We start from the raw sequence: 13841 nt of genomic DNA, 5'->3' as shown, positions 1-13841 counted from the left end.
CTCTCTCCCCCTCCCCTGCTCATGCTCTGCCTCTCTCTGTCTCTCAAAAATAAATAAATGTTGGGGCGCCTGGGTGGCGCAGTCGGTTAAGCGTCCGACTTCAGCCAGGTCACGATCTCGCGGCCTGTGAGTTCGAGCCCCGCGTCAGGCTCTGGGCTGATGGCTCAGAGCCTGGAGCCTGTTTCCGATTCTGTGTCTCCCTCTCTCTCTGCCCCTCCCCCGTTCATGCTCTGTCTCTCTCTGTCCCAAAAATAAATAAACGTTGAAAAAAAATTAAAAAAAAAAAAATAAATAAATGTTAACAGAAAATTTTTAATAAATAAAACTTAAAAAAAAATGAAAATGAACAAACCACAGCCCACCCTACAATATGGATGAATCTCACAAACATAATATTGAGTGAAAGAATCAAGAACACAAAATGTATATGCTGTATGGTTATACTCATAAAGTTTAAAATAAGCAAAACTAGTTAATATTGTTTAGATTTGCATATAAAGGGGGTAAATCTATTAGGAAAATTGAGCTTAAAAGTAAAGTGGGGTGCCTGGCTGGCTCATTTGGTGGAGTGTGGGACTGTTGATCTTGAGGTCATGAGTTCGAGCCCCACGTTGGGTGCAGAGATTACTTAAACATAAAATCTTAAAAAAAAAGAGTCAAGAAAGTGGTCATCTCTGACGGGAAAAAGAGGGCTATGGATGCAGAGGGACACAAGGACCATGTAGGTTTTAGTGACACTCTAGTGTTTCTTGTGTAAGCTGGGTGGTTACGTGGCTATTTGCTTCCTAATGGTTCATTACATTCTACAGGTAAGTTTTATTTTTTATTTTTTATTTTTGCTATGTATTTGTTCTGTCTCAAAAATGTTTTCAGTTTTAAAAAGTCTCTATAGATTTACAAAATTTAAAACACTCTTCTAAATAGACTTACTGGACAAACAAGAAAGAAATCATAATGGAAATTTATTTTTTTTTTAATTTTTTTTTCAACGTTTATTTATTTTTGGGACAGAGAGAGACAGAGCATGAACGGGGGAGGGGCAGAGAGAGAGGGAGACACAGAATCGGAAACAGGCTCCAGGCTCTGAGCCATCAGCCCAGAGCCCGACGCGGGGCTCGAACTCACGGAGCGCGAGATCGTGACCTGGCTGAAGTCGGACGCTTAACCGACTGCGCCACCCAGGCGCCCCTAAAGATAGTTTATGACATGCTATATTGAATGAAAATACTATAGAACTACAGCACAAAACTTGTGGGGGATGGCCAAGGTGGTATTTCAAGGATAATTTATAGCCTTATTTGAAAAAAAAATTGTAAAATAAATGAACTATGCCCCCTTTAAAAAAAAATTTTTTTTTAACGTTTATTTATTTTTGAGACAGAGAGAGACAGAGCATGAACGAGGGAGGGGCAGAGAGAGAGGGAGACACAGAATCGGAAGCAGGCTCCAGGCTCTGAGCCGTCAGCCCAGAGCCCAACACGGGGCTCGAACCCACGGACCGCAAGATTGTGACCTGAGCTGAAGTCGGACACTTAACCGACCGAGCCACCCAGGCGCCCCAAACTATGCCCACTTTAAAATTGGAAAAGGAACAACAGAACAAACTCAAAGAAAACAGGAAAGATATAATAAAGATAAAACAGACATCAGGGCCCCTGGCTGACCTAGTCAGTAGAGCATGTGACTCAGGATCTTGGGGTGGTAAGTTTGAGCCTCAGGTGGGGTGGACAGATTAGTTTAAAAATTTAAAAATTAAGGGGCACCTGGGTGGTTCAGTTGGTTAAGCGTCTGACTTCAGCTCAGGTCACGATCTCACGGTTGGTGGGTGTGAGCCCCATGTCGGGCTCTGTGTTGACAGCTCAGAGCCTGGAGCCTGCTTGAGATTCTGTGTTTCCCTCTCTCTGTGCCCCTTCCTTGCTAGTCCTCTGTTTCTCTCTCTCAAAAATAAATAAAAACATTAAAATAAATAAATAAATAAATAAATAAATAAATAAATAAATAAATTGAAAATAAAAATCAGAAATCACTGGAGCAATAAACATAAAATAGGATCAATAAAAGCCAAGAGTTGTTTTTAGGAACAGGTAAATAAAACAGACAAGGCTGCAGAAGAGTGATGGACAGAGGGCAGGCATGAATTGAGGGAGAATGGGAGAATAGCGATGGCAGTGCGGTGACTGGAAAGGCAGGAGAAGGCTGCCCACGACTTGCTGGCAGCAATTTGGAAGATGCAAGCAAGACGGGAAAATTCCTTTTAAAAAAATGTGTGTGTTTGTATCTATATCTATATCCATATAACTCACCAAAACTGAATCTAGAAGAAATAGAAAGTCTGAATAGTCCTATTAAAGAAATGGAATTGGTAGTCAATCTTTCTCTAAGCAAAACACACTGAGCCAAACAGTTTTATAGGCAAGAGACAGGTATCTCGAGGAATAGGTCACTGAAATCATGCAATCTTCCAAAGAATAGAAACGAAAACCCTCCAACTCTTTCTCTAATGCAAATATAACCTTAATTCTTAAACTGCGCACAGGCAGTCTGACAAAGGGAGATTTGGGGCCAATCTCTCTTATCAACATAAGTACAAAAATCCCAAACAAAATATTAGCAAACTGAAGTCGATTTTAAATGGGTACAAATTGTGGGGTACCTGGGTGGCTCAGTTGGTTAAGCATCCAACTTCAGTTCAGGTTATGATCTCACAGTTCATGGGTCCGAGCCCCACATGGGGCTCTGCATTGACAGCTCGGAGCCTGGAGACTTCTTTGGATTCTGCGTCTCCCTCTCTCTCTGCCCCTCCCCTCCTCATGTTCTGTCTCTCTCTCAAAAAAAAAATAAACATTAAAATAAATAAATAAATATACAAACAAACAAACAAACATTTTTTAAAAAGGAATGGGGGGGGGTGCCTGGGTGGCTTAGTCAATTAATCATGCAACTCTTGATTTCAGCTCAGCATGATCTCACTGTTCATGAATTTGAACCCCACATCGGGCTCTGCGCTGACAGCTTGGAGCCTGGAGCTTTGGATTCTGTGTCTCCCTCTCTTTCTGCCCCTCCCCTGCTCACACTCTTTCTCTCTCTCTCAAAAATAAATAAAACATTAAAAAATATTTTTAAAGTATGAGATACCTCTAAGACACCCACCAGAATGACTAAAATTTAAAACTTGAAAACAGAAGTATAATATACCTAAGAATAAACCTATATCCACAAGATCTACACAGAAAAAAATGATATTGCAGAGGTGTACTATTTTCATGGATAGGAAGAAGCAATTTTGTACAGATGTCAACTTTTCCTAAATTACTCTCTAGATTCATTGCAACTCCAACTAAAATCTTAAACACTTTTTTAAATGTTCATTTGTTTTTGAGAGAGAGAGAGAGAGAGAGAGAGAGAGAGAGAGAGAGCGTGAGCAAGGGAAGGTCAGAGAGAGAGAGGGAGACAGAGGATCCGAAATGGGTTCTACTCTGAGAGTGGAAAGCCTGATGTGGGGTTCCAACTCATGAACCGTGAGATCATGACCTGAGCTGTAGTCAGAAGCTTAACCAAGTGAGCCACCCAGGCACCCATTAAACATGTTTTAATGCATGTTTTGCATGCATGTTATGCTTCAATAATTTTTTTTTAATTAAGAAATTTGGGGCAGGGGTACCTGGATGGTTCAGTTGATTAAGTGTCTGACTCTTGATTTCAGCTCAGGTCATGATCCCACAGTTCATGAGTTTGAGCCCTGCATTGGGCTCTACTCTGACAGTGTGGAGCCTGCTTGGGATTCTCTCTCTCTCTCCCTCTCTCTCTGCCCCTCTCTGCCTCTCTCTCTTTCAAAATAAATAAATGAACTTTTTAAAAAATTTAAAAAGCAAACACAAGAAATTCAGGAGTGCCTGGCTGTCTCTGTCTGTGGAATGTGTGACTCTTGATCTCAGGCCTGTAAGTTCGAGCCCCATGTTGGGCATGGAGATTACTTAAAAATACAGTCTTTAAAAAATGAATAAATAAAAAATAAAAATTAAGAAATTCTGTTTATGTAAAGTCACCATGGGAGAAGGAAAAGACAAACCACTTTTCTCCATTTTGTGAAAAGTTCATTGTAACACATATCACAACAAAGGATAGACAAAAGACAGGGGAGGAATTTGGGCAAAAGACAGGAAGAGGAATTTCACAGAAGAGGAAAGACAACAGTCCTGCATACATATGAAAAGATGCTCAATCGCATTTGTAATAAAGATAATTCAAATGAATACCTCAATGAGATTTGTAACCACTAGACTGGCAAGATTAAGAAGTCTGATGACGGGGCGCCTGGGTGGCTCAGTCCGTTAAGTGTCCGACTTCAGCTCAGGTCACGATCTTGCGGTCTGTGAGTTTGAGCCCCACGTCAGGCTCTGGGCTGATGGCTCAGAGCCTGGAGCCTGCTTCCCATTCTGTGTCCCCCCCTCTCTCTGCCCCTCCCCTGTTCAAGCTCTGTCTCTCTCTGTCTCAAAAATAGATAAATGTAAAAAAAAAAAATTAAAAAAAAAAAAAAGAAGTCTGATGACTCCGAATGTTGGAAGTGATTTGGTTCAACAGGAACTCTCCTTTACTGCTGATGGAGGTGGTAACGGTCTGCTATGACCTCGTAAGAATGGACAGGCACTCTGTGACCTAACAACGCCACTCCAAGGTCTACACCCCGGAGAAACTCTTACAAATGTGCACCGAAGAGAGATAAAAGGATGTTCATAGTGACACTCTTCATGGTAGCAAAGAGTGGACATGATCTGAACGTTCATCAACGGAAGAATGGGATGGCAGAGCTCTAACCATCCGCAGCACGTCCATAAAAATTAGAAACAGAATGTTGAATGAACGTGCAAGTTATACGCAACTGTGTACAATATGACATCATTGTTTTTAAACTCAGTCACAAAAAACGTATTATTTAGGTAATGTATATATTTGTATGAAAACTGTAAAAATGTAAATGAGTGATAAAAGTCAAGACAGTGATTATCTCTGGGGGTGGGGCAGGCAAGGGAGTAATAGGAGAGGAGAGAACTACACGGTGAAGACACCCCAGGCGTTGGTGGTATAAGTTAGGTCTTGAGATGGGTAGCTGATTTATTGGGCATTCAATTTCAAACATCATATTTAAAAGGCCAAGGCGGAGGGGGGCGCCTGGCTGGCTCAGTTAGTGGAGATACAGCCCTTGATCTCAGGGTTGCAAGTTCAAGTACCACACTGAGCATGGAATCCATTAAAAAAAAAAAAAAAAAAAAAATCCGGATCTTAAACTGTTGGCTCTGTGATGTCCAAACAGAGTAAGTTCCGGAGCTGGACTGGGCTCACACACCATCGGTCTACACCCTGAGGGCTGGCCTGATGAGTCTCAGGCCTTTTTTGGCTGTGGACCTTGGTGGAGTTTATACTCACTTGTTTCTGGAGGGAGAAACAAACAGGGCAACGTGTAGACAGGGAGAGATCTAGGAGAGTGCTTAAAGATGAGAAGAGAGAGGAAGCAGAGCAGGAAGGTAGGAAGGAGAAAACACAGCAGAGAAAGGGGGGAGGGAACGCCTCACGGGAAGGGGCAGGCGCAGGAGAGAAGCAGGGGCAGGGAGGGAGAGGAGGGGAAAGAGACCGTGGTCTCCAGTGCTCAGCCTGTGTGCCAGCACAGTCCCGGGCACCTTAACAGCATTTCCCCCCGAAATATTCACAACTTTAAAAGACAGGTTTTAGGGGCACCTGGTGGCTCGGTCGGTTAAGCGTCTGACTCTTGATTCCTACTCAGGTCATGATCTCACGGTCTGTGAGTTCGAGCCCCGCTTCGGGCTCCACACTGACAGTGCAGAGTCTGCTTAAGATTCTTTCCCTCCCCCCGCCTCTCAAAATAAATAAACATTAGAAACATAGTTTTTATTATCCTGATTTTCAGAGAGATGAAATAAATCGCTCAGCCAGTAAATGAAGGATCTGGGAGTCGGTCTGATTCCCCAGTCCTGGTCTTCCTGTGGCATCACCATGCTGGGATGGTGGGGGGCGGGGGGGGGGAGGGGGCAGCAGGGATGCTGGTGGGAGGGGCTGGCGGGATGAGATGGGCCCAGCCGGGCTGCTGCCTGCAGGCCACAGCAGCCCGCTTCCCTCAACCTCTCTTCCAAACGCAGGCTGGGCCGAGGAGGCTGGTGTCGGTGGCCCCGGCCAGTTAGAGGATCAGTTGCCCAGTGCGACGTAGCAGACCCAGGGGTACCTCTAAAGCCCTTGTGTACCCTCCAGGTCCCTAGGTCCTGGCTGGAGATCCCCCATACATGCCCCCTTAAGCCAGAAGGCTGGGCACACTCTATAGACTTTCTCGTTCCATAATTCTATGATTATCTTGTGAGAGAACCGCTGTCTTCGTTTCTTCCCACAAATTATAAGTTCGGCTCCCAAACTGAGAAATGTGAGGTCCACAGAAAGAAGCAGTTATCACAGTTAGGGGAACAGGGGCCTTTTGATGAGAGGAACAGAGATGCCCACATCAACGCAGAGCTCAGACACAGAAAGGGGGGGACAGAGAGTCTTAGAGAAAGAGGCAGGACACTGAGCGTGGGGGACAGGGCACACAGACACAGAGGCAAACTGAGGGCGTACAGCCCACAGACACAGCCTCGGTCAGACAGAGTCAGAGCGACGCCTGGGGGGACAGACCCAGCAGCCGGCAGGACAGAAGAGGCACAGAGTGGGGCAGCACAGCGGGAGGGAGGAGCTGGCCTCCAGGGGGACTCTTGTCCATACCACGCGGGAGGGCCGGCCACCTTGGTGCTGCAGTTCCAGGAAGGCATCCAGCTCCTCTCGGCTCCGCAGTAAGGGGGGCTCCTGAGGGCACGTGCATCCCGAGGTCTGCAGTTTGCTCCTGAAACACACGTAGCCACCACTGCCCTCTGTGGCTGGTGGCCAGTGCCGGGCACCAGGGAGGAACCCGGCCCCAGTCCTTCCTGTAGGCACACCTGCAGCCCAGACCCAAAAGACCCGCCTTCGGGAGCCGTGCTTTGGCAGAGCGGCGGACAAGGGCGGCCCCTGCCGGCCACTGGGCAGTACTGTCCCCCCAAAGGAAGCCAGCGCTCGGGAGAGGCCAAGGGCGAGTGGCAAGCTCACCCCTTGCCTGGTTCCCGAGGCCAAGCTCTGCCCCTCCTCAGCCCAGGGCTGCCAAGGGGCAGAGCTAGTGCCTGATGGTGAGAGGCGACCCCTCGGAGACTCTGAGATGAAGCTGGCACCACGCGAGGGGCGCCCAGGGCGTCTCTGCCTCCAACTGGGTGCTCTTGGGAAGGTGCCAGGAGCCCCGCAGGCAGGGCTTCCCACCGGAGTTGCCACCCAAGCCGGGTCAGGGATGGCTGGCAGGCCCCCACGATGACCACTCACTGAGCTCTCCAGCCTGACCCCCGGGCCTTCTCTTTTGAACTCCTGTCCTTGGGGACTTTCCAGGGGATGGGGAGAGACGGGTCCCCGACTTCCCACAAGCACAGGCATGCAGACTTCTGAGCAGGAGCGGCTACCCGCACCCCCCGCACCCCCCCCCCCCCCGCAGGGCGGTGCTGTGATGTCCAAATACCTGGGTCTGCATCAGCCCGGAGCCAGCAAGTGGGAATTGCCCACCCCCCAGAACACTTCCCGAGGAACCTGGGCCACATGATCCCCAAGTCCCTTCCAGCTCTGACATCCTTGCGTGAAACCCAAAGCAGGGGTGTTGGCAGTACGGGTCCCTGCTCTGTGCCTCCCCCCAGCCCCTGAGACTAGCTGGGGAGGAGCTGGGACCACTAGGAAGAAAGGCAGGGTCCCTCCTCCCCAAAGGCCTGAGGGAGGCTGGGTTCGGACTCTCCAGGGAGTGCCCAGGACGCAGGTGTCCTGGGTCCCCGTCATCCTCCCCAACTACTCTCTCCTAGGTCTAGGACTTGAGGGAAGGAGGGGCAGGAGGTCCCCTGGGGGTTACCTGCTCAGTGGGTCCTGGAGGTCCCTGTCTGGCCCCCAACTATGTCTTTTGAAGGGGTGGTGGCTGTGGGCACGGAAAGCCCCCGACCTTCGGAGGGGCGCAGCGTGGAAGCCATCTCCCTCCTTCTCTTTCCCCTCCTGCTCCTGCTCCTCCTCCTCCTCCTCCTCCTCCTCCTCCAGCTGGGCTCTGGACTCGTCCACAGACAGGCAGCGGCGACTGTGGCCTCGCGACACCAGGTCTCCACCTGCGAGGAACTCCTTCGGGAAGTCTCCGCTCATGGGAGGCACGCGCAGGCCGGTCTGCGTCAAGAAGACAGCAGGGTGAGCAGAGTTCTAGAATTCTGGAACCTCGGAGCTGGGAGGGCATCACAGTCAGCCGGGCTCCCCTCCCTTCACGGGGGCGCGGAAGTGCGGAGCGGCTGGCTTGGGACGACCAGGAATGACTGCAGGACCACATCCGGGACCTGGCCTTCTGACTGTCGTCTGGTCCTCTCTCTGGGGGATAGGACATCCTCGCTCACTTGTGATTACATTTCCCGAGCACCAGTATGGCAGAAAACCCAGCCAAGCAGAGAGAAACAGATACCTGTCCTTCGAGGGACTCACAGTGTGTGTGCCTGTGTGTGCACGTGTGCAAGTGTGTCTGTGCACAGACAGAAGCCCAGATCACAAACGACTCAGTGGCCAGAGTGCCGAACGCCATGGAGAAGACGCAGCGAAACGCTTTGTAGCTGCTTGGAAAGCTCGGTGAAGAGAGGAAGTGGGTGGGCCTTGAGGGGGTCTGCAGGGGTGAGGAGTTAGGGTCTAGCCAAGTTGGGGAGGGAGGAGCCTAGGCAGGTAGAGCAGCAGGGAGGAAAGTTCATAAGAAAGTATTCTGGGGGCGCCTGGGGGGCTCAGTGGGTTGAGCGTCAGACTTCGGCTTGGGTCATGATCTCGTGGTTCGTGAGTTTGAGCCCCACATCGGGCCCTGTGCTGACAGCTCAGAGCCTGGAGCCTGCTTCGGATTCTGTGTCTCCCTCTCTCTCTGCCCCTCCCCTGCTCACACTCTGTCTGTCTCTCTCTCTCAAATAAATAAACATTAAAAAAAGAAAGTATTCTGCTTTGTCCTTCCAAGGCCAGTCAATGGGAAGTCACAGAGCCCTATGACATCTCCCCAGTGACAGAGGGAGAGGCACCCACACCAGCCGCGTGGCGTGGAAACCCCTTCGCCCCCCCTATGTAAGCATCGTTCCTGCCCCACATGTCTTGGGGTTAGGAACACCGCCGAGCTCCAGAGCTGAGCCCCAGCCCGGGAGGAAGTACCAGGACGGGCTGCAACCTTCCCTTCACTGCAGGCCCTGCCTCCGCACGAGTCTCCGAGGCTCCCCTTCTCCGGGGCCACCCCCAGCCATGATGTGTTGAGAGGACCCGGGAGGATCAGGAAGCCATGAGCCAGAGTCCTCCCCCTCCTCCCCAGGTTATCTCACTCCCCCGTGCACACACCAAAAGTCCAGGTTGTTGGAAAGTTGTTCCTTCAAGCTACTGTTCCTCTGTCACCGCACCCCGTCCACAGCCCCTGCTCCACCCAGGCCCGCGGCCTGAGGCCTGTCCCCGCAGGGAAGGAAGGGGTGAGCGCAGGGCCAATGCAGAGGGCACCCTGTGGCCCCACCAGTGGCTCCGAGGACAGAAAAGGAGAGGCCTGGAGACTGATCCCTGCTCATCATACCCGGAAACCAGGACAGGCCCTCTCTCTCTCTCAAGCACGGCCCTGCGCCCTGTGCCCTCCTCTGCGCTGCCTAGAAGTGGGAGGGGCAGCCCCACAGGGAGCGTGACTCAGTCCAAGCTGCCTGCCAACCAGTGGTCTCCCAAGCTGGGCTTCAGGGGCAGGGAGGGGGCATTGTGAATCGGGTGGGAGGAAGAGAAGGAGTCGGGGCGCCCGGGGTGCTCGCTAATAAGGCAGGCCAGAGACCTCACCAAAGAGGTCAGCGTTGTGGAGTTACCCGCCTCCAGCTTCTAGCCTCCTGCCCCAGCTGGGTCCGTGGGGCTGGGCCCGTGGGGCTGGGTGAGATGCGTGAATGGGAGCCTTTCCTTCTTCTCCATCCCCGGGGACGCCACCTGCCGGAGACGGTTCTTGCTGCCCTGGCCTGGGAGACAGACATCTCTGATCCCCAAACCTCCCCCTTCTGTCTCCAGCTCAGACCAACTAGCACCTGGCCTCTTCTGGGACGCCTACCCTTTCCTAGCACCTCTGTCGTCCATCCCGGCCTCCGCCCTCTGTGCAGACCCCGCCCGTGGGGCTCCTTCTCCCCTCATGGCTTCATCCATCTGTCTCCACTTTTCCTGTTTCCTAACCCCACCCCTCCATGCTGCAGGGCCACTAATGTCTATTATGTCCTTGGAAGAGAGGAGGCTTCCTCAGCTCCTCCCAGACTCGCCCGCCCGCCATCCTGACGTGCAGGCTGGCCCCACGGTCGTGTCCACCCCCTGGCTTCTCCTCCGCCAGCTCCCGCCGGGCCTCCCCGTCTCCCCCAGCCTCCTGAGCTCAGGAAATGGCGCAGGGCAGGGGTCAGGGCTGGCTCTCACACAATGGGTTTATTTAGCCCCCAAATGAGATTCCATCATGTCACATCAGTGCTTCCGCTGAGCAGAGATCGGAGATTCTGAAACAGGTCTGGGGTCAGAGGCCTGAGATGAACGCACAGGAGGAAAGCAGGTAGGGGCTCTAAGGAGTCATGTTATCTGGACCGCATGGTTTTCCCACCAACACCACACCTTCGGCGTCTCCTGCCCCTGCGCTGGTCATCGGTGATGCGCTAGGCACGCCTGGGTACCGAGGCGGGAGCACTACTTGTCCGGGACAGAGGGACATCTGCTATTCAAAAGCCCGAGACCACGGTTTCCTCCGGGTGCGACGCTGGCCCTGAAGCCGGTCCTACCTGCGAGCTCCAGCACTCTGGCCGCGCGACCCTGGGAGCTGGCTCCCCGGTTCTGAGCTTCAGAGCCATCTGTGCAGTGGGGACCTTGCAGCCCTCCCTTGCAGGGCTGCTGAGAGACTGGGTGACAACGTCGTACATCACGTGACCAACACTGTGCTCAGCACGGCCGAGGTACTTAACAACGGCTGTGGTTTTAATTTAGAGGCGGAGTGGAGGCCAGGCCTGCAGGATCGGGGAGCTGGGGACAGGAAGGCCCGGGACAAGAGCAGAAATAGACACTGTGTGGCGGCTGCCCCACGCCTCCCTCTCAGGAAAAGGACAGCAGGAAGAACACAACTGCGGTGGCACTCGTGGCCGCGAACAAGCTCCAGTGGGGACGACAGCAACATAGGAAGCACGAAGGGCCCGAACCCATCGTCCTGAAGAGAGGGGGGGGGCACTGGTCGTTTAAGGTGGCCCAAATCTGTCCTGCTATCGTTTATAAATGGTTGGGGGGGGGGAATCAAAAGAACACTACTGGGGCGCCTGGGTGGTTCAGTCGGTTGAGCGCACGACTTCGGCTCACGTCATGATCTCACGGTCCGCGGGTTCAAGCCCCGCGTGGGGCTCTGTGCTGACGGCTGGGAGCCTGGAACCTGCTTCGGATTCTGGGTCTCCCTCTCTCTCTGCCTCTCCCCTGCTTGTGCTCTGTCTCTGTCTCTCTCCCTCTCTCAAAAATAAATTTTTTTAAAAAACATAAAAAAAGAACACTACTTTGTGACACAGAAAAATCATATGAAATTCAAATTTCAGTGTTCATAAATAAAGGTTATTTTGGAACCCGGCCATGCCTGTTCACTTACACATGGTCTGTGGCTGCTTCTGCATTACGTCAGCAAAGTTGTAACTGCGACAGAGACCATATGGCCCACAGAGCCTAAAATATTTATTATCTGGGTCTTTGCAGAAAAAGTTTGCAGACTCCTGATTTAGAGCAACCGGGTCTCAAAATCTGAGGAAGGATGAAAAAGAGACCAGAGAGAGATGTTAAGGCTCAGTGCATTACCAGGCAGGCGTTCAGCGACCAGCCTGGGGTCGGGGTGCTGAGATCCCAACATGCCAATTTCCTAAGTAGCATCTGGAGCCCACAGGGGAAGAGTCAGCCCATAATGGGTGCCTACGCTATCTTTCTTTTTAAAGTTTTAATTTATTTTGAGAGAGCACAGGGCAGGGGCAGAGAGACAGACGGAGAGAGAGAATCCCGCGATGAGAGCGCAGAGCCTGATGCACGGCTTGATTCCACGACCTGTGAGAGAATGACCTGAGCCAAAATCGAGAGTCGGACCCTCAGACACCCGAGCCACGCAGGCGCCCCAAGGGCCTACGTTACGTACTGGGATCCTCACAGCCACCCCTAGAAACGCAGTGTCCCCATATTACACGTGAAGAAACAGGCAGCGCAGAGAGGTAAGGTCATTTGCTCAAGGTCACAGGGCTGTAGGAAGGCGGAGCTGAGTTTTGGAAGCAGACCCAGCACACTGCAGAGACGAGTTCTCCTCTCCCCTGGAAAACAAGCTCCCAAAGACAGCGAGTGGCCGGCTTTGAGAGAAATCAGGCAATACTGCCATTCACCACCCCCAGGTCTGTCCCTTCACCAACCCAGCCAAGGAAAGGGAGCAGTTGGATGGGAGTCCCAAAGAAGTCGCATTCGCCCTTTCTACCGGTCCGTCCGTCTGTGATCGCAGAGATCTGAGTGAGGGGTGGGGGCAGGCGGGGCCCTGCTGATGTGCTGAGGCAAGCGCAGGGGGAGGACCCGCTGAGGGTAACCACCCCACCAGGGATAGTGACCCTACGGGGCGCGCGATGCTGGCGGGCCCTGTCACAGCCTGGGGGCGCTTCCTGGGCCTGGCTCTGGGGTCCAAACTCTCCCGAAGGGGGGTATTCGTGAGGAAGATCCTAAAAGGACCAGACGATAAAGGATGGGAAGGAAGGGAGAGCCAGATGTCACTGTCTGGGGGCTTCTCCCGGCCCCGCGGGGACAGGGTCACGGAAAACCCTTTGATGGTTCAAAATGTAATCTGCCCGCTTCTTCTCCACCAGAGAGTAAACCAACTGCGGTTGTCCCGCAGATAGGGCTAGAGTGGGGCTTCTGTTAGCCTGGGATCGAGAAGGCCCTCGTCACACCCCGCCTCCGGCCGGCCGTGACCCCCCCCCCCCACCTCACCCGACCCCGACTCGTCTGTAGCTGCTCGGTTCCTCAGGGTGAGGCACGCGAGACTTCGCCCCGTGCTGAACACCCGTGTCCTGAAACTCACTGTCCTCCCCTGACTTGCCCGTCGACTGCCTGGGAGGAGGGTCACGATCCAAAGAAAAGCCAAGGGTATACACAGAGGGTTTTCATTCGTTCAGCAGACATTGCTTCAGCAGCCACCGGGTGCCAGGCACGGAGAAGAGGACCCAGAAGGCTCTACGCACACATACAATGACAGGGCGCGACCAGCCCTTAGTGGGGCAGGGGCCTGCACGGACGAAAGCCACCTATGTGCCCACATCAGCTTCCAGGTTGACTTCTGAGAGGCACCCGCCAGCCTACAGGAGCCACAGGGCAGCATTATCGATTTTACTGTTCGCACTTCATTCCGGAAGTCCAGAGCCAGCCAGGCTCCCCCCCACCCCACCCCCCACCCCCACCCCAGCTTCTAACGTAACCACACCTCCTTCTACTTAAGACAGTGGTCAGCCGTCCATCTCCAACCCCCACCCTCAGTCGCCCCCTCCTCTTCGCTAGGCCGGGCTCACAAATCAGTCAGGAATTGTGCTAGGCTCCCGCGTGTGCGGACTTTTTTTGTTTCACTGGTTTGCAGACTGCAGCTGGGGCAGCTCCCTCTTCCTTCCCACTGGGCCCCGGGGCAGCTCATCCCGCCAGGGGCTGGTCTGGCTCCAGCGTCCGCGGGACAGCGCCCAGCAGCCCTCTTCCGCCTCCTGCCCGTCTGC

At 52.7% G+C, this 13841-nt stretch overlaps 1 protein-coding gene across 2 annotated transcripts in view; it reads right to left on the bottom strand.

The window, feature by feature from the left end:
* Positions 1 to 13841, bottom strand: part of ARHGEF2 (Rho/Rac guanine nucleotide exchange factor 2) — a 45494-nt gene that overhangs the window by 30712 nt on the left and 941 nt on the right. The window contains exons 2-3 of one of the 2 annotated variants that reach the window (XM_023247171.2): positions 7955 to 8253; positions 6763 to 6880 (exon numbers count right to left, since the gene is read on the bottom strand). In XM_023247171.2, coding sequence (XP_023102939.2) covers positions 6763 to 6880; positions 7955 to 8232 — 396 coding nt within the window. In that variant the 5' untranslated portion in view covers positions 8233 to 8253. Of the gene's footprint in view, positions 1 to 6762; positions 6881 to 7954; positions 8254 to 13841 lie in introns of those variants that run through there. The other variant, XM_023247172.2, reaches the window with a different exon arrangement.

The sequence above is a fragment of the Felis catus genome, chromosome F1 (assembly GCF_018350175.1).
Source record: "Felis catus isolate Fca126 chromosome F1, F.catus_Fca126_mat1.0, whole genome shotgun sequence".
NCBI lineage: Eukaryota > Metazoa > Chordata > Mammalia > Carnivora > Felidae > Felis > Felis catus.
Note: the sequence above shows the minus strand (reverse complement) of the source record. Positions and strands in the feature narration are given on the sequence as shown.